The sequence below is a fragment of the Abramis brama genome (genome assembly GCF_963993115.1).
Source record: "Abramis brama genome assembly, chromosome: 8".
NCBI lineage: Eukaryota > Metazoa > Chordata > Actinopteri > Cypriniformes > Leuciscidae > Abramis > Abramis brama.
In genome coordinates, this window is record NC_139970.1 from 36,516,922 (window position 1) to 36,541,264 (window position 24,343).

General features: G+C 37.3%; 2 protein-coding genes across 4 annotated transcripts; one reads left to right on the forward strand and one right to left on the reverse strand.

Annotated features, from left to right (window-relative positions):
• Window positions 1-1,782: 1,782 nt before the first annotated feature.
• nemp2 (nuclear envelope integral membrane protein 2) lies at window positions 1,783-11,086 on the forward strand. The gene is made up of 9 exons (XM_084122177.1): window positions 1,783-2,010; window positions 4,680-4,789; window positions 4,883-5,114; window positions 5,188-5,260; window positions 6,079-6,172; window positions 6,483-6,597; window positions 8,398-8,623; window positions 9,063-9,251; window positions 9,489-11,086. The coding sequence occupies exons 1-9, from the start codon at window positions 1,920-1,922 to the stop codon at window positions 9,793-9,795; spliced, it is 1,437 nt and encodes a 478-aa protein (XP_083978303.1). The 5' UTR covers window positions 1,783-1,919; the 3' UTR covers window positions 9,796-11,086.
• A 167-nt stretch (window positions 11,087-11,253) lies between these two features.
• On the reverse strand, window positions 11,254-23,963 carry mfsd6b (major facilitator superfamily domain containing 6b). 3 transcript variants are annotated; one of them, XM_084122174.1, is made up of 7 exons: window positions 23,727-23,963; window positions 20,986-22,534; window positions 16,383-16,480; window positions 14,651-14,812; window positions 13,625-13,723; window positions 13,257-13,534; window positions 11,254-11,944 (listed from the first exon to the last, which is right to left on the reverse strand). In XM_084122174.1, exons 2-7 carry the CDS (start codon window positions 22,530-22,532, stop codon window positions 11,684-11,686), a joined length of 2,445 nt encoding a protein of 814 aa, XP_083978300.1. In that variant the 5' UTR covers window positions 22,533-22,534; window positions 23,727-23,963; the 3' UTR covers window positions 11,254-11,683. The 3 variants fall into 3 exon arrangements, with proteins under 3 accessions (XP_083978300.1, XP_083978301.1, XP_083978302.1); XM_084122175.1 differs by having other exon boundaries at window positions 13,249-13,534; XM_084122176.1 differs by lacking the exon at window positions 11,254-11,944 and adding an exon at window positions 12,799-12,983 and having other exon boundaries at window positions 23,727-23,869.
• Between the last annotated feature and the right edge of the window lie 380 nt (window positions 23,964-24,343).

The window sequence follows — 24,343 nt, forward strand, 5'->3', positions numbered from 1 at the left end:
TGATTTCTTTAGTTAAAAATGTGAGGAATAGACCACGTTATGACCAAAAGTATAGACTACATGTCAATTTCTTAACATTTTTGGATCACAGTCATGGTGACTTTGAACTATCATTGGACAAAAAAGACTAAGAGCTGCATGAACATTCTTCAAACAATCTCCTTTCATGCATGGAACATATAACAGTGTATGCTTTGAAACAACACAAGGATGAGTAAATAATGACAGAATTGTCATCTTTCATCAATGTAAAGTATTACCAAATTTGCATCTTATTTACAATTTTCTCTTATTATTCTGATCTGAACCAGTGTTGTGCAATGGTCATGAAACCAGATGAGTTCTTTTAAGGCCCTTATACTCTGCATCAAAAACGGGACTTTCTGTACCTTAACAAAAACCACAAAACCTTCCTCTAACCAACTTTTTTTTTCTTTATACTTTCCCCTGTGGGACATAACCTTGTAACTGTCTGCAACAGCAACTGAAGATAAACCTCATCAGAGCTTGTTGAGTGCAAGGAGCAAAAATGCAGCAAAACGTAAAGAATATGTCATTTAAAAGGTTGATGGTGAAAAGAAATGCACTCTTTCATGGGGAATGAGGTTAGAATCCTTCCTAGAAACCAAAATGACAGCATCTGCATTAGTCAGATGCTTGCTGACTCCATGCAAGCGTAAGTGACAGTGGGTCTGAGCCTGGCGTGGGAGTGCCTGTCAGGAAAAGCCGCTGTTGTCTCTGCATCCTAGAGAAATGAGAAAGCAGCCGCCTGCTGTGTCTACGCCCACCACAAAAATCCCCCTTCCATTTCAAAGGGCGAAGACTGCACAGAGATGACATTTTCATCTGGTCTCCTCTAGATTTTGGTTTAACGTTTTTCTTCCCACCGCTTATATTTGCGTTTGCTACGAAACTGCATTTGCAGGACTAGACATTTTAAGACTGCATGCTTTATATTGCTGATAGACAATGGATTTTCCCACGTTCTCCACATTTAGGTAGATTGTAACGGTAATTCAATTTCCACAAATTTTTCTAGTTGTGATAACTTTTTTTTTTTTTTTAAATATATTTTTTAGAAAGATTTTAAAGATCATTTTAAAAAGATGACCTGTAAAGCATTAGACCTGAGCATAACTAGAAACATGTAGGCTATATTCACTATATAAATTTGAATTACTCTACTTTATTCTATTAGTTTCCATGATAACAGAACAGATTGCAGTCAGTACTGTATCTTACAATGCCATGTGTATAACCTTCTTCCAGTTCCAGTGTGATGAATAAATGTACCTTAGCATTTTTATACAAACAAGTTAAATATAAATCGGCTACATTTAAAATGTGTTTATTTCTTAAATGATAACCGAACTTGCTGAATTCAACATGCAATGTGAGGAGGTCACGTGACAGCAATGCAACATACTAAAACAATTGTTGTTGCATAATGCATACGTTTTTCATCTTTTATTAAAAACATCTCGGTTAATTGAAATAAAGTTTAAATAAAGAAATATTAAAAATATCAAACTATAAAATAGTTTAATACATAAAATAGTACATGTGGTGTTTACTTTCAAACCTTTGACTGCGGAGTAAGGCCTGACTAATCGAACACTAAACTCCCAAATGGACCTATTAAATGGAATCCATTAAGAACATGAAATGTGCTCTTTTGTGTATACAACGACTTGTTTGTTTTAGAAATAGAATATTAAAGCCTCTATACTTGATGAATGAATAAATCAAATATCGGGACCCATCATCCACTCTGAAACGGTTAGTCTGGTCTGGGTTACACGAATCCCACCGAATTTGAAACCGAAAACATTAGCTTAGCTCATGTTAGCTTAGCGGATTAAATCATCAACCTTCTGTGTCTGTCAAATCCATCCATTTAACACAATACTCCACAAAACATGGGGAAGTTAGCTGCTTTTATACCCGTTTTAACTCTATTGTGTGCTTACGGGCAAAGTGCAGTGGGAAACAGAGGATATTCATATGCAGGTAAATAACTTGAGACGTGCTAAACAAACAGCGGCATAAACGAACATTACTAACATTACAAATACGAAACTTTTACATTGTAATTGTAACTATTGGGTTTTGAATGTGACAAAACCACAGTTAAACCACTCTATATATCGTGAGCTGGACACATGCTGTGTGTCAAAATGGCGAGCTTTGTTGCTTAAAGTTTTTACTATGTAAGATTTTTCAGCATCCATTAAACAATAATCAGATTGTTTGTTTATTAACTGGTTTGTCTGCATGCGTCTGTAATCTTAATCTGTAATCTTGGTCCTTCTAACCTGTTCTTATCTTACCTTAAAGTCACCATTAAATCTAAATAGACAATTCTTGTTTTAATGGAATATTACAGTATTTGTTATAAATGATTTATCCATACAATTTTTATTTATTATTTTCTTATTTATGTGCCCTTGTAATCTTTAATCAAAATAACTTCCCCTCCTTCTTCTAACCACATATCCTCTCTGATGACGTGTTTACTGGCGTGAGGGCGGGACAACCTGTCACTCACATGAGATCACAGCAATAGCAAACCACAACCATCTAATCAATTCTAGATGGACTGATGCCTTGTCCAAATACCCACACTTGTGGCCTTGGCCACTTGAGAACGTGTGCATGTGACAGGAAGTGAGTGCGCAAGACTGTCCCATGTCTTAAAAATGCCAAAGTGCAGTGCAGTGCCCTTAATGCACACTAAACCAAGGCCATTCAAGGCAAAGGGTATCCCATCATGCATTAAGTTCTGGAACTCATGTGCCCCGAAATCGCGAGATGTCGAGGAAAACACTCCACTGTAATTTAAATTAATTAGATACATTTAATTTGGTTGTAAAAACATAAAGTGTTGCACATTTTATTGGTGCAAAGATAAGTATGGTATGTGTAGGCCTATTTTGTATAACATTTGCAGCTGTTTTAGAAGCACCACAATTTTAAATTTGTGTCTTCTGTTAGTTACATAGCGACTACTGAACAGACATGTAGAAGTTTATTTTAAAATGCAAAGTATTGAAAATATAAGAAATAAAAGCTTTGTAAACACTTGCAAGACTGTAAGTGTGTCCTATCGAGTAATCAAAAGTTTCACACACACTTGCAGTCTTTACGCCTATTTGAACACTTGGGCCAAATAGAGGAAATACGTCATGCAAGTAGACAAGTGGGAAAGTGCAAAGATCGCAAGTGTGGGTATTTTGCAGAGCAAATGGGTGAAGCTTACGTCTAGCCCCCTCTCCCTAGACGTCCAGCGAGGAGGAGCGAATGTAATTTGGGCCTAATGTGTGGAGCTAGAATATCCAACCACACCCTAACCCTACCACAACTCTATCGCTCCACCACATTAGACGTCCAGAGAGGTGGAGCTGGAGGTCATTTGGTTCTGCAGTGAGCACCTCTTGACGAATCAAGTCCCGTCCTACATTTTTTCTTGTTTGAGAAGTCATTTCACTTGGATGTACATCACAATAGTGAAGAAAATGCTGTCACAGCTTCCATTTCATACTGACTCCAAATACTGACTTTAAGAAGGCCTACAATCTCTCCGATACTCATTTTTCACTGGCTTATGATCAGGAACCATTCATTCACTCTCTGTTTCAGGTTCTTCATATTAGATCTATATTTTTGTCAATGCAGTAAGCTTGTGAGACTATATTTTTAGGCCCTGTAGTCCCAATAGTCTCCTATAGTGTCTATTTTTTTCCTCACTGTGCCCAATTTGTCTCAATGGGGAAAACAATGTGGGGAAAATTCATGAAATGAATGTCGTCTTAGCACAATAATTTCAATTGATATGTTTTATATTAGGGTTTATTTAGAACAATTCTGTTGTTCTCACTCAGTGTCATGTGCTAGTTACAGATACTCATGAAATCCACATTTTTAAATACACAATAATGCTTGTAAACACCAAGAGAAAAAAAAAAACAGTTTGAATATGATTTGTTAATATAATTGTAATCTTTTCATCACCAGATTCTATAAAAAGTCAGTGTTTTTGCAGATTTCCCAATTATAAGTTTTGATGTGACTGTTAGACAGTAGCAGCACATGATCTTATAGCTCAAGAACTGAATATTCGAAAAACTATAAATATAAAGTATAATAACAGTAACAAATGTGCATTCATTGTAAGCCAAATAATTTTTCCATTTCTTTCTGTCTTTTTTTAAGATTGCAAAATAAAATATGGTAATTTTTCCTATGTCAGGGATTTGAACCAATTTGACCTAAGAAAATGTATTTGAAAATCAATAATTTAACAAAACATTTGTATGTTCATGGTTCTCTGATGTTGGTTAATGGTCACATGATGTGCAAGTAAACAAATAGGCTAATATATTTCATCCATTTGGGTAAGTGTTTTATTTTGATGGTCTATTTATAAATGATAAGTAAGTAATAACTACTGGATTGAAGCAACCACACATGAACATGTCAGGTTTTTGGAAAGTGAGGATTGTGCAGTTGCATTAGTGCAGTGATTAGGATGAATTTAGTCTGTGGGCAGAAGCTTGTAGTCTGTGTTCTTTTCTGGGACGCTTCTGTACTGTTTTAGACATAGAGAAGAAGAAAATGGATGGCGGGGATCGTTAAATTAAAGCAGAGGAGTAATTCTGATCCTTTCCTGATTCTGACAGATTGCACCTATGTGAAAGGAGACAGTGCCCACGAGTATTCTGGGAGTCGATGCTTCTGTTACAGCTCTGGTACAGTAATCAAATGGAAGGATATCTGTTCCACCTTCAAGGTAATTTATTACATCCTACGGAGGCTGTGCTATTATTTTTTGGGTTAACTCCCACTTTAAATTGAATACTGACAAGACACATGCTCTTCAAAGGTAAATGTGACAAGTGATGAGGACGTCTTTGTTGTGTACCCGATGGAGACACAAAATTGCCACCATCCGGATGATCTTCTCACTGTTACTAACTGCTTTGTTGAATACTATTGGCCATCCACTATCCAAAAAGAGAAGTATTTGGACATTCCTCTGGTTGATACAGATGTCTGCTTCATGACCAAATCGGCTAGAAGCAATACCGTGTACACACTACACGTCTCCAAACAAAGTGAGCATCACACACCTTATTCTCATACAGAGTACTTGGGCACTGAATCATGATTGTTTATTTTATATTACAGGGTTAAATGGAATGTGCCTTCTGTTTTTTGTGTGTGGGTTGGCACTGTTTTTGAGAGCGGGAAACATATGCAGGTAAGTAGTTTAGATGTTCTCATCTAAAGAAAATCTCCAGTAGAATGTCAGATTCAGTTCCGATCAAGGTTTTATTTTTTTTGGCAAACCTTGAAAAAAAATTACACCACGCTTGTCTTTGTAACTTAACCATGAATAAGATAAAGTTTAACAAAAAAAAATTACATTTAAAGAAATGAAAATTATATCACTATTTACCTTTGTGTTGTTATTTATTTAAAATGTGGAACCAAAAAAGACATTTATTCAAATGTAAATGTGTAAATGTAACAAAGACTTTATTCAGATCTTTTCCATGTAATGGTAGTTCATAGTGGCCACATCTATCATGCTTCACAAAACAGTAAAAGCATGATAAAAGTGATTAGTGCAGCTTGTGTGTTCTAGTCCTCTGAAGCCATACTGTAGCTTTGGTGAAGAAAAGAAAGAAAATAGTTTATATATAAACACATACAGTAAAATGCAAAGGGTTCTGCTTGGGTATCAGTTAATACCCATTTGTGCTCTGTGGATAAGGGATATTCAATTCAGTACAAAAATGTAACGGAAATAATAAACTAAGTGCAATGTAGTGTTGTCAAAAATAGTGATTTTTCGATACATATCGATACTGAAAAATCTGAAATGCTTCCAGTACTCATTTTCCGCAGAATAGATGAATCTAGAGAAGATTCTTAAAAAACTCTCCCTTTGTATTCCATGAAAAAAAAAAAAAAAAAACATATAGATTTTGATAAACATAAGGGAGAGTAAATAATGACAGAATTTTCATATGTGGTTGAAATGTATTAATCTGTCCCAATCTTCATGGTTTCCAGGAGCTCACTGTTTTTCTACACAGCTGGAGTTTCATTGGGAGTCATCGCCATATTTGTCCTCCTGACACTTATCCTCCGAAACTTCATTCCAAAGGTGTGCAATGCTTCTGTTACAACCTTTATCATGATGCACTCTATCGCATGTTTCCTCACCAATCAAACATGTTGGATGAGTAGTATGAGTTTAAGCCTGTCAATGTTGGCATTGTCTGATGAGATTCAAGATAAAGGGAGGTGAAGACTCACTCCTCAACACATACAGCCGCAGGCATGTACATCATTGTAAGGTTGTATGTATGAATCAGGGTTGTGCAATCAATTACAGATTGATTAACAACTTGCAGGTTTGGGGTAGGTCAGAAGGTTAAGCACATTCACTAAGGCTCTGCTTCCCCCCCCCCCAGCAAGGGCTGTTCCTGCTATTGTTGGGTGCTGGCTCCAGTCTGTCCTACATCGGGATCCAGAGGATGTTAAGTGAATGGGATGACATTGTGACTGAGCACTGGATAGAATTACTGGGTAACTAGGCAACCTTTCTCTGTTACAACCCATCTTGCCCTGTTTTCCTTTGCAATCATCTCATCAGCCAATTAGATCAGACAGTAAGCCTTCGCTAATGTTAATAAATGGTCTTTCAAATGTACCTTTTGTGCAGTTTTACGTGTCAGTCGAATGCCTCGTGTTGTCTCTTAATTTTCTTGCCGTGTTCTTTATACAATAGAATAATTACTGTACATGTCATTTAGACAGATTATCCTTCTACACACTCGCTGCATATTTCATCAGCTGAAGCGCACACGCCTGAATCACATAGTAACAGTATAGAGCCGATTGAGATTCACCTTTTGTATCGTATATCTTGGCACCGTTAGTGTTATAATATGAGGGCCAAGTATTTTGAATGCTGAAATGACTGCCTCTTGACTGCTCAATAGATTCTATTCTCTGCCAAATCAATTTCCCTCTTCAAGCACTCGCAGTATGTAAATGCATCAGTGTTTTTGAATGCGAGAACTACAGGCATATTAAGATTAAGCGAAAGAAGCTGCCGTGCTGCTGGAACATTGATTTCTATGCCTAAAACAAAAAGGCTCTGGGAGGATTACAGCCCCAGTGTGTGTTTTCTGGCCCTTTTATTTCCTCTGGCCGCTTTTTTTTATTTATTATTCGTTGTTTTCACAGATATAGGCTACTGTAACATGAAAAGAATAGTTCACTCAAAAATTAGCATTTTGTCATTTTACTCACCATCATGTTGTTCCGAACCCATGACTTTCTCATCGTCTTTCTTTTTTTTAAATAAGTGAATGGGTACTGGGTTTGTCAAGCTCCAGAAAAATCTTGCAGTACAGTCCATGTCTTGAAACCATGCAAACACTTCTGTGAGGATGAGGAACTAAATTTGTTATTTAGTGATAAATGACTACAAAAATGGCGCATTGACACAATTTGTCAACATTTTCTCCTAACCCTGTTGTTTTGGAGTTTAATTGATTCATTTTTGATTTTAGAGCTTCATTTGAAGGCATTGTTGGTAAATAATTTCTTGAATTTCACATAAAGCTTTCGTATAGTTTGAGAAGTCTTGGAATGAAAAAATCAGATGGACTATTTTTTATCATGCTTTTTTTTGTTGTTCTTTTGGAGCTTAACAGATCCAGTCCACATCCACTATCAGTATCTAGAAAAAATAAAAATAAAATTATACATCTCAGTTTTCACCTAAAAAAAAATTACTTTAAAAAACATTACAAAATTTACTGACCCCAATGGTAGTGTAGGTTAGGAATCACTTTAGGCTGAGTAAATAGTAACTTAGTAAATTAATAGAACCAGTAATATTTGAAATGCATTATATTTCACCATTGTTCTTTTGTTTGTATGCTTCAGTATTCAGTATTCCGTAATGTTTGCATTCAGTGAGTGTAGGTTTGGCAGATACACCACGACATCCACTGTTATTGATGCAAGTGAAGGCTTGCCTTAAAGGAATAGTTTTCCCAAAAATGAATGAATGTCAAAAGATGTGATGCAGAGTTGTTTCAACGTGTATATATCTATTGTGACTGTTGTAACTGAGTGTGCTTTGTATGTATTATTACTGTTGATTAATGGGCTTTTAATGAATGACAGGCAAGCTCAGGCAGGCTGCTTCTATCCCATTCAGATTGGGCATGCTTTTTTTTTATGTTACCTTACATGCATTAAACACCCTACTCCTTTACGTAGCATGCATGCATGCATGTATGTATGTATAGAAGGTCGATTAATGCCAAGCTAAAATTTAAAAATTATTTCTTTTTTTCTCTGTGTCTGCAGTATATGTGCTCATATTAGGCTCATTTAGCTTTGCTGTGTGCTATAAGCATGGCCCCATCACCAACAAACACACCCTCAACTTAATGACCTGGTGTATGCAACTAGTAGGCGTGGTGTTGCTTTACCATGGGATCACATTCCCCCCTGCCTACTACGTACTGATTGCTGTCCTGTTGTGCTTGAAGATTCTGCCCTTGGTCTGGAGCCTTCTGGTGTGGATTTGCAGGTGAGGAAAGCACCATAAACAGTACTCAAAATTTCTGAGTGAAACAGGATATTCAGTGAGAAAAAACACTCTAGTTTAAGGTCCAGTTCTCACTATTACCATAACTAGTTGTTTATTAGCATGCATATTACTAGGATATTGTTTGTTTATTAGTACTTATAAGCACATATTAATGCCTTATTCTGCATGAGCATATTCTACATCCCTTAATCATACCACAACTACCTTACTAACTATTAATGAACAGTAATTAGGAGTTTGAGGCAAAAGTCGTAGTTAATAGTGAGAACTGGGCCTTAATCTAAAGTGTGACTATAGTCCCCAGCCAAATAGGAAAGTTGTTTTAAATGCAAAGATTACACATTATTTCATCTTTTTTTGTTTATCAGTTGTTGACTCTTTAGTATTAAAGGGTATATTTATGAACTTCTGCCTTCAGGCTCTTCTACTCATTCCTAAGCTTGTTCCGGAGGAACAGACGGCCCACTGTCAGGCTACTGACCGAGGAGGAGTACAGAGAGCAGGGAGAGACCCACACCAGAGCCTCCCTGGATGAACTACGGGAGCACTGTAACAAGCCTGGCTTTCCTGCATGGGACACCGTGTTGAGGCTCAGATCACCGCAAAAGTAATTAAACATCTGTAATCATCAAAATGAGCATGTTTGAAAGGGACATATACTGTAATGGTGAACAGGATTTTTGACATTCACAGTACAAAGTTCCTTACTCAGTTTAATTCATGTTTAGTGAAAAACTGTTTTAAATGTGGTGCAATTTTGCATGGATATTTGAGTGAAGGAGAAAAATGCTATGAAATGCTAGATGACCCTTTAGTCCTAACCAGTTGTTGTCATCTCTTTCAGGTTTGCTGAGTTTCTGCGCAATGGGAGCCACATCCCTCAAGAGGAGCTTCAGAGTCATGAGAATCAGTACGGGCTTGGTGGGGCGTACTACGAGAACGTGCTCTTCAACAGCAGCTCCAGCGACACCCAGTCGCAGAGAGGAGACGCAGAGGACAGTAGCGAGGACGAGCTGGTGAGAAACAATCCTGCAACGCTAAATAATCTCCCCAGTCCTGCTGTATACGCCCCAGCCGTCTGCCCGTATCCCCCTGCCACCTACACCCCTCAGCCAGTACCCGTGGATCCAGAAGACCAGGATTTCTTTTGAAATTGTGCCGCAATCCGTAGGAAGAGTGATTTTTATGTTCATTTTAAAAAGACTTTTTGAATTGCACAATATTTTTAGGAAGGAATGACTGTAGGGAACATTAGTGGGTCCATGAGGATTTTAAAATAGTCGCTCTCTCTCATTTGTTTGTTTAAATGATCTCTTTTAAGGCAGCGTGGGCTGTTTCTATATTTTTTAAGCAGTTTGTATTCTCATACCCAAGTGATGCAGAGCTGGGAATAACACTGTATTGTACATACTGTATGTTAATAGCATGTGTGAATAGATGTTGACTGCTGCTCTCAGGTATATTATAAAATCATCAGGACATCATTGCACTGCTCAAGAGAATGACTCCACACATACAGTATAACAGTATTGTGTAATTTAAGGCAATAGTGCCCTCTAGTGTTGGTTAAAGAAACAGGTCACCTAAAAATGATAATTCCTTTGTGGAAAACCAAAGAGGATGTTTAGCAGAATCTCCAAGTTTTCTTTCCAGTATTCACATTTGTAAACGCGTTTTGTGTGGGCATTATGGAGCCATTCACTCAAAAAGTTTTTTTCGCTGATTTTCCATTGTTTTTCTGTGTAAACATAAACGGACCTCTAGGGGATGTTTTACCTTTGCCCTCGGGTCTTTGAGTCTTGACATGGTGTTCTTAAAGCGGGGCGCTCAAGAATTTTTTTTTTTTTTTTGGCTCATTTTTTGTTCCACTGCCATGCGTCTCACGTCATTCATACAGAACACGGTTTTTTTTTTGTCGCTGGTTTTCTACGTAAACGTGCTGGACCAGCAGGGTTTTAAATACGAAATTATGATTTCAGAAGAATAAAGTTTATTATGTGGAATAATTTTATGGTGCTTTTTGGTATTTTTTCCTCAGAAAAATCTTACAGAATTAATACAGATATTATATTTCAATGTTTCTGCTTTTGCTCAAAATAATTTTTGCGTTCTCCCAAGTTCCCTCGCAAAAGGTTTGATTTTTTGCTGGGGTAATGAATTAGTTTTACGAGCGAATGCAATGTTTCCCTGTTAGCAAAAACATTGAACACACAAATATATTCATATATATTCTATCACATTTAGAATTTTACATCCATTTAAAATGAATCAACTCAAGTGGATGATCTGCATCCATCCATGCAAATGTAAATATTTACGTCCTGCCATTTCATATTCTTTCCTTTTTATGGAACTTTTATCTGAATGTATGTTTTTATAAATATTTCACTTTAAATTGTTACCATTGTATTTAATTAAAAACACATGGCTAAATTCTCAACCAGAATATTGTATTGTCTTCATATGTAAACATGTCACTTACACAAATCTGCGAGGCAGATTGTTTCAGACACTGTGGCAAATCAATACCTTCAGACGGTACATATAACTATGCACTTGGTTTTAAAGATTACTGTATATATTTAACAGAAAAGAGCGTGGCTTTAACATTTTATACAGAGTAGATGTTTTTTATTTATTTTTAAATTTGGTCAAGTTATGGAAGCACGATTAGCAAAATAATTTATACAGAGTGCAAAGCAACTATGCTTCACTATTGCAACATCAAGTGCCATGAATATTATGCTGAAGCACCTCAGCTGTTGGATTATAACCATTAAACACTCAGTAATGTGCAGCTCTCATCATAGGCATTGACCTTCAAGCACTCTTGTACAAATACAAGACTTTGCGGTTAAGGAAAGACATCAATTTTGGCAGTGCAAAGCATATCGATTCTATTGCCTTGGCAAACAAACCCCTTGATAATCTAGAATACCAGTCGGTCAACATAACATTTTTGGTCCGAAGACAACTGCCACCTTTTACACCCCATACCACTGTATGTCTTTAAATCATAAGGCTATATCCCAAAGAATTTCAGTTCATTGTTGATTTTGGTTGTGCTTTTGGGGGCAGCTGTTTGGAGTGTCCTGGCAAAGGAGTTGAGTTTTCTACTGGTTCTTTTCGCCCTGTGGATGGAGGCGGTTCTTCCACAGGAGGGACAGGATGTGTGTTTTGAGGAACAAATGCATTGGGAGCAGGTCCTTGGGAGGGATATTCTGCTGGACTTGATGTATTGGGTTGCGATGGTGTGGATTCATCAGCAGGTGGCGTCGCTGAGGTCTGCTCACTTGTCTCCTACAAGAGGAGGACATCATAGGATGAGTGACAGCATGGAAAGGTTGAACATTTCAAAATTATAGACTGAGGTGAGGTACAATTTTAAACAGGGTGCTCTAGGGTTCATTTAAAAAACATTGCTTACAGGTTAATTTATTTTTAGTTAAATGTATTTTAGTATCCTTAGGATGCTTTTGTGGTATTATTTTCATAATAATTAACATTTTCATTTTCAGTAATATTCAAAATATTCTATAAATAGGGTTAAGATTAAATTTAATTAATGAATCAATGATGAAAATACTGTAATACCTGTTTTTATTTAATAAAAAATAAAGACAGAACAGTTATTACTGTGATGCATAAATACTTCACATTTTAAATTATATATCTTTTGAGAATCTAGTTTTAAAGTTAAAAAATCATGTAAAGATGTATATATATATATATATATATATATATAAAAAAAACCAACCTGTTATTATTTTGGGGTGAAATATGATCTAGACACGTTATTGACATGTTTCGTGAGATTCACCAACCAAGCATTTGTTTGACTTCAAATAGGTATGAGTCACTGCTTATAAACATTGTGCACTTTTCAGTTTAGCTCTTGTATGGACAGCCACATGACAAATAAGTCACTTTTTTTTAATCTACATTGTGCCAAATGCGACAAAAACATACAGATGTCCATGTAAACAGCATTTCCAAACAGCATTTCCAGACTTTGAAGATTTTCTCAAAAATACATAAATAGGGCATTACAATAAAGCCTTGACATGTAATATTCTCCTGCAGAGAATAGACATTTTGACAAAAAGCAGTTGAAGCAAAGCAGCATATTTTAAGAAAGAACAAGCAAAACTGACAACAGAAAAACATTTATTTTTAGAAGTTACTGGCACAATGGTGTTAGTAAGATTCACATAAATTATCCAATAATACATAAAGAATGAAAGGAAATTCAGTAGCAGACTGACAGGACTGCATGCAGTTTTTGTGTGTGTAAAAAAGTCAAAGTGCAAAGACAAAGTTTTTTTTTCTCACCTTTCACCTGAGAAAATGACAGCATAAATGCAAAGAGAAAGAGTAAATAATTAAGTAAGTAAAAGGTATCAAATATAATTAGCCATCTATTAAATGTCTACATTTCCCCACATTGGCTTTCACAATAATTACATACCAAAAATCCAAGATGACAAATTAATACAGATACAAATAAGAAAATTAGCAGGAAAAGGTCACGAAAGAAATGTTATTAAACAGCAAGAATTAAACTTTCACCTCCTCATGTCCACATCCCAAATCACAAAGGGTGCCATCCTACCTGCGGGGCTTGACTTTCACCGAGGTTGTTATTCTTTGTCAAAGCCGCCATATCTCTGATCTGACAGAGGGCGAAAGCGATGGCGACCCAGGGGGAGGAAGACACCACCCAGGCCGGCTTGTTGGTGTCTTCTAGCTCTTCCTGATGCCTGGTTTTCCTAAGAGGTGTCTTTGATTCGGGATTTGGCTGAGAGGCAGAATGGTTCTGCACCAAGTCAATAGTGGCGATAGGCACTGGGCTGGAGGGAACTGGGATGTTCTCAGCCAACATCGAGTCCTCTGTGAAGAGCACAAAGATGTTATCAATGAGCTGTTGCAGGTTTTACAGCAGCAAAACTTTTTGTTGTAAAACAGCAGGAAGAAACATACTTTTATCCTCATTCTGACCTAACAGCCACTGTATCAGAGCGAAGATGAGTAATGTGACCAGAGAGGCCATTCCAAGGCCTCTGAAGGTTTCTGCAGCACCTAAACAGGAAATTTGCAAGATGAAAAAGGAAGCTTGAGAGGAAACAAGCCTGAGACTGTCAGATATAAGTTATTCACACCGGAAATCACAATCTAAACATTTTCTTCTTCTTTTTGATAGATTTGATTTACATTCAGTTGGGTACAAATGTCTACAATATATATATATATATTAAGTACAGTATACTTTTTAAAAAAAAGTACCATGTTTTTAGGAATGAACTGCTGTATAAAATCAGGCAAATGATATATGAACAAACCCCTCTGTTAAAACTTTCAGAATATAGATAGGAATAAACCTAAAGTTTGATGTTTGATGTGATGAGATTTTCGGCTCCGTGCAGGAGAAAAAACGAATTTTGAGAAAACAGCCTTTAAAGATATGTATTGTAACTGAAATCTACAGATGCAAATAGATAAAATGCAAAAAAATAAATTCCAAAAAGTGTATTTTTGTACTTCTTTCCACTAGTCTGAAACAACACGGTATGAAAAGCCAAATAGCCTAAAATTGACCAGTGCTTGAAAAAACAATGTTTTTGCCTGTAGTGCAAAAATTCACCTTTACCACAGGCAGTATTGCCAAGTCCGTGGTTTTCCAGCAGAAATGGGATATGTTTAATTTAAGTTGGTGCCATGGGTTGATTTCCACCAAGGAATGTACAATTTCGGTGCTCCAACACCACCAAAATACCCCCACCCCACATACAAATTCAGCTGAAAATTTGGCCCCCAGGGGAGAAATGTGCATTGGGCTATTCTGGATTGGCAATTGGCATTGTTTTGTTGCGCAGACCTGGCAACCCTGACTGCAAGAGTCTGATTCTTTACAACTGTGTCTAAAAATATAACAGCATAAAAGAATGTATGAGGCAAATGTATGGTATGTCTGTGACGCCACATGGTGTTTGTTTGTAGATGTCATACCAAAAAAGTTGACAAAAACTCCTCCTAGCATGGCTCCACAGCCTCTCCCCAGTCCCAGGTGCAGACCTTGCAGGATCCCCTGAGCCGAGGTGCGCAGGGCTGGCGGGACAGCGGCGCTCAAATACGAGATGCATGCCGCCCACACTGATGCATGTGTCAAACCTGCACCACAGATTATCATAAATAAACACTTGTGCATCCGCTTGAATAGATAAACACACTATTCATGAGTTCATTGTAATACATATGACCACAACGATCAGACAATATTTGCACTTGCTAAACAAAACAAATTTGAATAAAATAATAAATGAAAAGCAGCTCTATACTAGTTTTAAATAACATGATTTCAATCTGCTTCAAGTTATCAATAAAAGTTAACCAGGAACCAACTATAAAATGTAGTTATTTTCACTGTAAATTTAACAAAAATGGCTTATATATTAAATAATCATATGATAATGCCTATTTTGGTATAATCTAATGGATTAACCTTACTTCATCACGTGTGATTATTTGATTACTCGTTACTTGATAAAGGCGAAACAAAAAATATTAATAAAAAAAACCTAAAGACTGAAAACAGTAAAGCTAATTTTATAAAACAGTTATGACTCGAAATTCTGCCATAATTGAGGACGCTGTAAAATAAAGTACATATAACATATAATTAAAATCAGCTGAATTATATATTAAAGGTGGCACATTGCTTGCAACTATAAACAACAGAACTTTGATTCTTGTTGTACCTATCAACATCCTTCATTATGTTTTTTTTCATCTTGGATTGATCTCACACTGTATTTTCATATTCCTCCTCTGTTCCTTCATAACTTACATGTGTAAATAAGCAGTCTTGCCTACTGCTAGCAAGCTAACTATACGGTCTATAATGTCATGCTGCGCAGCCACAATTAAAGGGATGGTTCACCCAAAAATGAAAAGTCTGTCATCTTTTACTAGTTTGTTCCAAACCTATATGAGTTTCTTTCTTCTATTGAACACAAAAGAAGATATTTTAAAGAATGTTGGTAACCAGACAGTTGATGGGCCCCATTGACTTTCATAGTAGGATAAAAAAAAAATACTATGGAAGTCTGGTTACCAACATTCTTCAAAATATCTTCTTTTGTGTTCAACAGAAGAAGAAAAAAACCCATACAGCTTTTGGAACGACATGATGAGGGCGAGTAAATGATGAAAGAAATTTCCTTTTTGGGTGAACTATCCCTTTAATGTAAATGTCCGTTACACCCATGTGAGGTGGCAACAGGGCCGCCCTGTACAGTATGTCAATAGTCAACATGTTTGCAAGATAATAGTGCTAAAGCGGCAAAACAGGCTTTAAGAACCTGCTTCAGAAAGGTCCTGACATTTTCCACTCACCACTGCGCTGAAAAAGCACTTAACACAAAAAAGGAAGTTTAGTCTTTTAAGAACTGATGTTAAACAACATTTTTTACCAAGTATCAGAAGCACATTTCTTTCAGCTTTGAAACAAACAGCAATGTCTTTATTTCTAAACTGTAACTGTGTGATTGCAACAGGGTTTCTGATGTGAAATAAGGTGTCGGAAATACTGCAAAAACAGCTGAATCATGTCCTCAGATGAACTCGAAGTCAGATGTGTGCCACTCGAGAGCACAGCCCTCCAATCTAAACTCAACTTCCTGTTTGATAATACCACTGCAGCCACTCAGGCGACACATATCAAAAACACCTTATTTCTCACCTTGAAGCACCTCCATGGGTAAAACTATCCATGCATTCTCCAGGTAGGAGATGTACAGATAGCGTGCAGTGTTGCAGGCCAGTCCGATATAGAGGACTCTAAAAGAGAAATGCAAACAGGAGACAGAAACACAATTATGTATATTTCATATTATCATATTTCCTTCGAACATATCAAACAATGCTTTTGTGTACAATGAAAATGTCACTCTGGGTGTGGCTAAACCCTTTGCTTTATAAAGCCTATTGTAGTTAAGGCTGGGTGCTGCATTTGCTGGTGATGTCAGTCTCTATTCTGACACCAGAATGAATGACTCACTCTGTCCTAAGGACGGGCTGTCTGGGAGTGTGACCACACGAGAATTCATCAGTGCTAATGTATGAACACTGAATCTCGCACAGGAAAAAACAACGTTAATGTAATTAATACCAGTTAAATTCGAATAATGTTCCCTGGAAAACAACTCTAATGAGACTGGTACTTCAAAAAATAAAAATAAAATGAAGCATCTCATTTCAGCTCTACTAGAATCACCAAGTGTCAATTATAGTCAGCACGAAATGAAAATACCCTGTTATTGATCTTACTGTGAATGATTCATCCATATGATACGGGATTCTTTATTACCTAGTAATTTTTAATCAAACTGTCATAACTTGATCTTCCAGTGAAACGACAGGTGACAGGTACTGTATGTTGTTCTTCTCCTAAAATCTGGTCAGCTTAAAGGGATAGTTCACACAAAAAATGAAAATTCGGTCATCATTTACTCATCCTCCAGTTGCTCCATACTTTTTATGAATTTCTTTCTTCTGCTGAACACAAAAGAAGATATTTTGAAGAATATGGGTAACCAAACAGTTGATGGGCCCCATTGACTTCCATACTATGGAAGTCAAGGGTTTGGTTACTGACATTCTTCAAAATATCTTCTTTTGTGTTCAGCAGAAGTGGGTGAACTATCCCTTTAAACCCCACCCTTTTTACGATCACCTGCAAGCTCTGTACTATACATCACAATTTGGAAGAAATGATCTGTCGCTACTTCTGTTTCATCATGACTTAAAATAATGACTGTTTCCAAACAAGTTTCTCAAACACTCTCCCAGCTGGTCATTGGTTTAACAAATATATAGCCCCGCCTCAAACTCACACCATTGGTTGAGTCAGTATTGCTGTTGTCGGGCTGATCAGGACACTCAAACACAGCAATGCTCTGCGCCACAGTGTTTACACATTTTGAATCAACCTACAAATAGCTTACTTATAGTTATGTGCATTTTAACAAAAAAAAAATAATACACAAAAACCTTCAAACAGGAGATTTAAAACTTTTTTACTCCATGCAACTACATGCAAAAGCAGCTCTGGGAGATATTCATGCAAATGTTGACTCTACTAACTACACAGAACTTCTGTACACTGTGTTGGCTCTGCCACACCCATATGCCTTTAGAAAGCTTTAGAATTGATCCACAAAAGAAGCAAGCTCAGTGGATCAATGCTGGAAAGCCTAGACAATGTGTGATGGGGCTAATGACAGGATAAAGTTACACGCCTCTCCGCAGGCATGACTGAAAATAGGCCACTTAACAAAGGCTACAGAGACTAAACTGAAGGTATTACATGGATGAACAAAACATCTTTGCCTCCATGAAGATTAGCTTTTCTGGATTTAAATTTTTTATATTAAATTTTTTAAACACACAGGAATTTATTACTAATTTATCTACAAAAAAAGTCAAATTTAGCAAATTGTTTTTGGTTATGTAAGAGAAACTGGCCTGGTTTCACAGACAGGGCTTAGATTAAGCCAGGATTAGGCCTTAGTTTTTATAAAAGTGCCTTAGAATTTTTTTTTTTTTTTACTGGTGTGCATCTTGAGACAAAACAAAAGCACTTACATATTTTAAGAAAAAAGGCAAGTTGATTTCACTTAAAACAGCTCAAACAAGCATTTTAGTCTGGGACAAGGCTTAAGCCTTGACTGAACCAAGGGGAAAGTCACAATTGTGAGATATAGCCTAAAGTCACATTGTGAGATATGAAATCAATCACAATGTAAAATATAAAGTCACACTGTAAAATATAAAGACACATTGTAGAGTTCAATTCCAAATTGTAAGATATAAATAAAGTGACATTGTGATATATAAAGTCATAACAGAAGCAGTACTGCAAGTTTCACCACCTCAGGTACATTAGATTTCGTGACATTTTACAATCAAGTTGAAATAGTCAATAGAAATAGTCAATGTTGTAAGCCAGAAATCATTTTATATTTTGTAGCTACAGTTCTGTTACACATCTAGCTTGCTACTGCTACACTACATGTGCTTCAGACTCAAAATGTATGCTAACAATATTCTCCATCGTCAATATATGACGATGCATACCCCCCAAACCAGTTCAGCGGAAATCCCACCCTGCAGCCTGTAGGTTTAGGGATCAGTGTTTGGTGTAGGCAATCAGTACAGTGATTGACACGACCAATGAAATCTTTAGAATTAGCTGCAGGTCGGGATTTCCACTGAACTGGCTTGGGAAAAATAAAAATAAAATCACGCACACCATCATATCAAAAAAGGCCAGAGAGACATTAACCTTGTTGATTTGACACTAAATAATTAGCTTTCCACAAAACATCTGTTGACCTATAACATCTCCATAAACTGGGAAGTGGTCACTGAAACTGTCTGATAATTTCTGTGTCGCAAAACGTCTGGCAGAGATGCTGCCAAATGCTACCAGTTAACATCATTAATAATGCAAAGACTGAGCCACCAGTACAACTTCAGCTATCTCTTAAGGTGATTCATCTTGTTCACTCTGAAGAACCGGTGCTCTGGGAAATGCCACACACATGAGAAATACCACAACGCAGATAGAGGATGTGAGCAGACCTTTCCATGTGCCTGTTTACCAGGGCCCAAAAATGCATGGTAAACATCCTGGAAAATGTCTGCATCTTGGATTTACATTGTGTGCCCAAGCTAGGCAGTGCCCATTTTAGAGCTTAGCCAAAGTCAACAATAATTACTGAGACACATTTAAACAACCTTTGGACTTCTCATGTGTGTCTAATATACACCTCTATGGCACAAATATACCAGTCTATATGTGTTAAAAACAAGGTAAGGCAAAAAAAGAAGTGCATTTACATCACTTTTAACCAGATGTGCTTGGTTGTGTTCTCATAAAATATTGAGCTACCAGCAACCATTGCATAAAGGCAATACTTTGGCACAGATCCAAAATACATAAACTAAACCCACCATGCTAAAATAAATTGTTGCCTCTACCCATAAAAAGATTTGCTCAACACTAATCCCTGAGCACTGATGGGTCTTTAACTTTTGTGAACATCAGAAGACTGTCTTTGGCATATCAAATGCAAAATAGATTGTTTAAAGAAAGACAATTAAACAATTTTGTTTAGAAAAACACAAGCCCCTTTAAAGCCTTTCTAACTATATCTGTCCACGTTGAGTCAGTAACAGAAATTGTTGTAGCTGCCACAACCGCATGAGTTTGGTTCTGAACTGTGTTATTAGTTTGAACTAAAAACTATTAAAACATTTTTTTTTCAGTTGAAATAAAATGAGATAAATATTAGATGAAAAACTGAAACTTAAAAGTGTTTGCACGACAATGATGTACAAAAATGGATAGTTTTTCCTCTGAGTTTTTCACGTACAGATGACAACATTGTAAAAATGATTCCCATTCACACTGCTCCGTGAAAACGACTAAAAAGTATGTATTATGCATGCCAGGCCAGTAGTTGGTGACGACATGCCTATAGACTGATCATGTAATACGCGTGCGCATTACGTCACCGTTTTCACAAATTCACACTTCTGTAGAGGCGATAACGGAAACGTTATCAAAAACTTTGCACTTTGAATCCTGTTTTCAAAAGTTTGCGTTTTCAGGCCCCCCCAAAACGCCACTGTCGTGTAAATGAAAGTGAAAAGTTTTTAGTTGAAAACGGTGTCGTGTAAACGTCCCCTAATTTGAAGTACTAAAATTATAGCTAGAAATGAAATAAAATTAAAGTTAAACAAAATAAAATAAAGAACACAGAAAAGACTTAAATACATGTGGCTAAAAGTAGCAAGACACAACGCAAGGATAAAAAACGTCTGTCAAGTGCGCGTTCACATAGAAAAACATTAACAGCATAGTGGAACACAAAAATGCTTTCTGGATAAACCGACTGTCATATAACCTTAGTATCCAACTCTATCAAGTAGCAGAATGTTGTCTGCACTTCCATTAGTGGCTGCTGCTCATTTGCATAGAAGTCAAAGTGTGCTCAATTGTCTGCTGAATTGCTCAAATGTCTACTCTCATTGAAACTGAATGACTCACGGTTTCAGCAAATTGCTGCCAGTGAATGCCCCAAATAACAGGAGCAACCTTGGCTGACCACTAGCACTGGGATTAGACTGAATGGATGTGTAAGTGGTAATTCTACTTTGGCTAGCACCCGCACACCTGCTTTTAAACAAATCAAATACTAGACAATACAACTTACAATACAAATGCCGTTATTAAACTTAAAATGAATTCCATATATTTTACACAAGTAGGTTCTCACCTGATGTGTCCAATGAGCTCAATGAGTTTGTGGCTGATGAAATAGGCGGCCAGCTCAGATATGTGGCTGAGCACCGAGCAGACGCCGAAGAGTGTGGTGGTGCCCTTAAGGTCTTCCAGATGCCAGTAGAGGAAGGTGAACACAAAACCATAACCAAAGCCCATGAACCAGGCCACAAAGAGAACCGTACTGTAGCGGACGGCACAAATGATCCGGAAGAGATCTTTGAAGGGAAAAGGTTGTGGGTTGCTTTCAGGGCACACTGGTGAGTCATCTGAACTGGACTCTGGAGACGAGACCTCCTGAACGACTTGAGGCATTTCCACATCTGCTTTCTTGTCCTCTTCCTCACCTGACCTATAAACACTGTTGTCAAAGTGGAACTGCGTGGCCACAATCAGCGCTGAGCTCATCAGCACCCCAAAAACTATGAACGCAATTTGGTAATTCTTATAGTCGGGTAGAACACAACCCGAGCCCTGGATGAAGATTGTGATGTGCGTGTGGTCGATCCAAATGCCCACTGACAGCATAGCGATACCCCATCCCAGAGATCCCCACATCCTCTGAAGTCCATAACGGTCTCTATGTTGGCCCAAGTACTGAATAGTGATAGTGTCCACAATGGTCACAGCCGGGGCGCTGAAGAACTCACCAATAATAATGACCAAGAGGATCAGGAGAAATATAGTATCTACTTGTTCCTTATTGAAAATTATTAAATACTCTTTGAGTTTGGCAGTGGTAGCTTGCGTCTCAATTGTCGAGGTAGATTTGGAAGTGACTGTTGAGGTATGAGGCAGCGCCGTGGTCGAGTTAGATAACATACTAATGCTGCCAGCATTCGCAGTGGGGTTTTCAGAGGGAGTGCTTGTAGCATTTACATCTGCACTTCGAATGTATCTAGAGTGAGATCCGTATGCTGCTAATATTGGCTGAGAAAGTGAAGGAGCGGAGTACGTATGCTCAGTCAAGTATCTTCGCTGTCTAGTGTGGTTACCAGCTTGTGTATAGTTCGTAAAATTGGTTGGCGGTGCAACAGTAGGGTCCTTACTGACACAGATCATAGCTGCTGGCTTAACAAAGCCAATACCGCAGTTAAAGACCACCCAGCAGAGTACAGAAAACAGCAACACCGCCTTCCCTTTCTTGAAGCGGTCTGCCATTACGCCCCAGAATGGTGCACTGCAGAACTCTATAAAATAACGGATCCCAACCAGCAGGCCACTTTGGCTGGGTGTCATTCCCAGTTGCTTGTAGTATACTGCAAGGAGGGGATGTAAAGAGCCATATGCAGAGTAAAAGAAGAAGTAGAAGACCTTGGAGATCAAGAGATGATTGTCTATTCGCACACAGCACCTTTCAGTGCAGTCCATACTCTGTGAAGTCTGAAGTGTTTCTGAGGGGGCAGGCAGTGCTGTTTGACTGCATGGTGTAGTGTTTGCCACCTGCCCCAGGGACAGAGTGTTAAAGGGTTCAGACAGGACATATTTCCTCTTCTGGTCCTCCTCATCATCTGTAAGGATGGCCACCCGATCACTCGCCATTTCTGTGTGATAAACATAAACCTCTGTTAAGGACACAGTGGATAATGTCTTCATGTTGTAGCTTTAACTAGTGATTCTCAAATGGTGGGTCGCAACCATTTGGTCAAGGTTGGGCTGATTAGCATAGGTAATTTTGCTGGTAGATGCCATTACCTTGAAGAGCCAAAAAGCATCTTTCTCCATTGACCGACACTGAAAAGTTGCAGTGCATTCTGAATCTGATATATACATTTTTGCTAGCAAAATATTATTTGCAAATATTTCCCAGTATTATAGTATGTTTTTGCCAGGGATAAATTTTTGGAGGGCCTTTAAAAGCATGATTATTTTTTCCTTGTCTGCTGCCTTTCAGACAAGAGCTTGAGACAGATATACCATCAGCCATTCAGCATTGTCATAATGCACATTTTTCACTGTTTGTTTGTATTTATATTGTATATTTTTGTGTAAGGGAGACTTGCAAAATAAGAATTTAAATGTGTGGTCAAAACCTTGGTGTTTTACTGTGCATATGATAATAAATATATCTTGTATTTTACATTGTTACGTTGCATTTATGGGTCATGTGATTGGCTTACATTCTTCTATATGCACATGCTAATAATTTGCATGTTGTTTATATGGTTTATTATAGTAACATTACTACATTTCAATGTTTAGCCTAATATTAAGTACAATATTGCTTACTTTTGTGCATTAAACCATTTTGATACTGGCACTTGATGTCACTAATTAGTAGGCTACTATTTTTTCCCCACATGATTAAGTTGAATAAGAATGCAACACACCTTAATGATTTTTTTGTCATATAGATTTACCTCAAACAAAATAAATTCAGTAATTGCCCTTGATTATCAATAATAAAGAACATTAGGATCATTAAACACTACTATCAAGTGAATATAATGTTGAATATCATGTAGTGTTAATGAAACTACATTCTTAGGTATGAGTTGGAGATCATTTTGCTGTGAAATTAGATACAGTCACCATCCTAAAACATAAATATCATATACAGTATCACATTTAACTTCAAAGGGTGTAGTCCCTGTCTGAAACGGTAACAGTAACAACACACCGCCGCCTCATATTAACAATGTATACAATGCTTATATATACACACACAATGCGTAAATGTATTTACAAACACAACTGATACAGTGTGACGGTGTGGCTAAATACAAGCTCACTTACCCAGTTGTTGTGAGTAAGTTTCTGTTATTTCACCGTCTGGCGTTGAAGGAGGACGATCTCTTCATCAAACTGCTCTCCCCGTCCAACCATCATTTTATCACCATCCTGGATTTTTCCTGACTTTCTATGAACAATCTTTAAACAGCGATGTATCCCGTAGAGCAGAGGAGCAGGTTTATTCTACACAGCCGTTTTTCCTCCGACCTGACGTCAATCTCTCACCTGCCTGCGATGTGCGCGTGCTCGTGGGACTGCCTTCATTTCCACTGATGTCATTAGAAAACAATGACACCCTATTTCGTTTTTAATTGCTGATATTGTGCTTTAGATTTTAAGTTTTCCCGTCTCTGCCAATGAGAAGTTGTTATGCCTAAGTTGATGATGTTTGAGGTTTTTAATTAATCAAAATAGACTCTATTGTCGTTTAATATAGACTAGTTATCTTCTTGGGTTAAATTACTAATGGATTAACAATGCATTTTAATATGAAATAACATTTATTAACATGAACTTTTTTTTATGAGTATGCAGAATAGCATTTTAGCTTTTTAACAGGTGTCGTGCCGAATTTTCCAACTCTAGAGATTGTGATAAAACAGCGACATCTACAGGCGCAC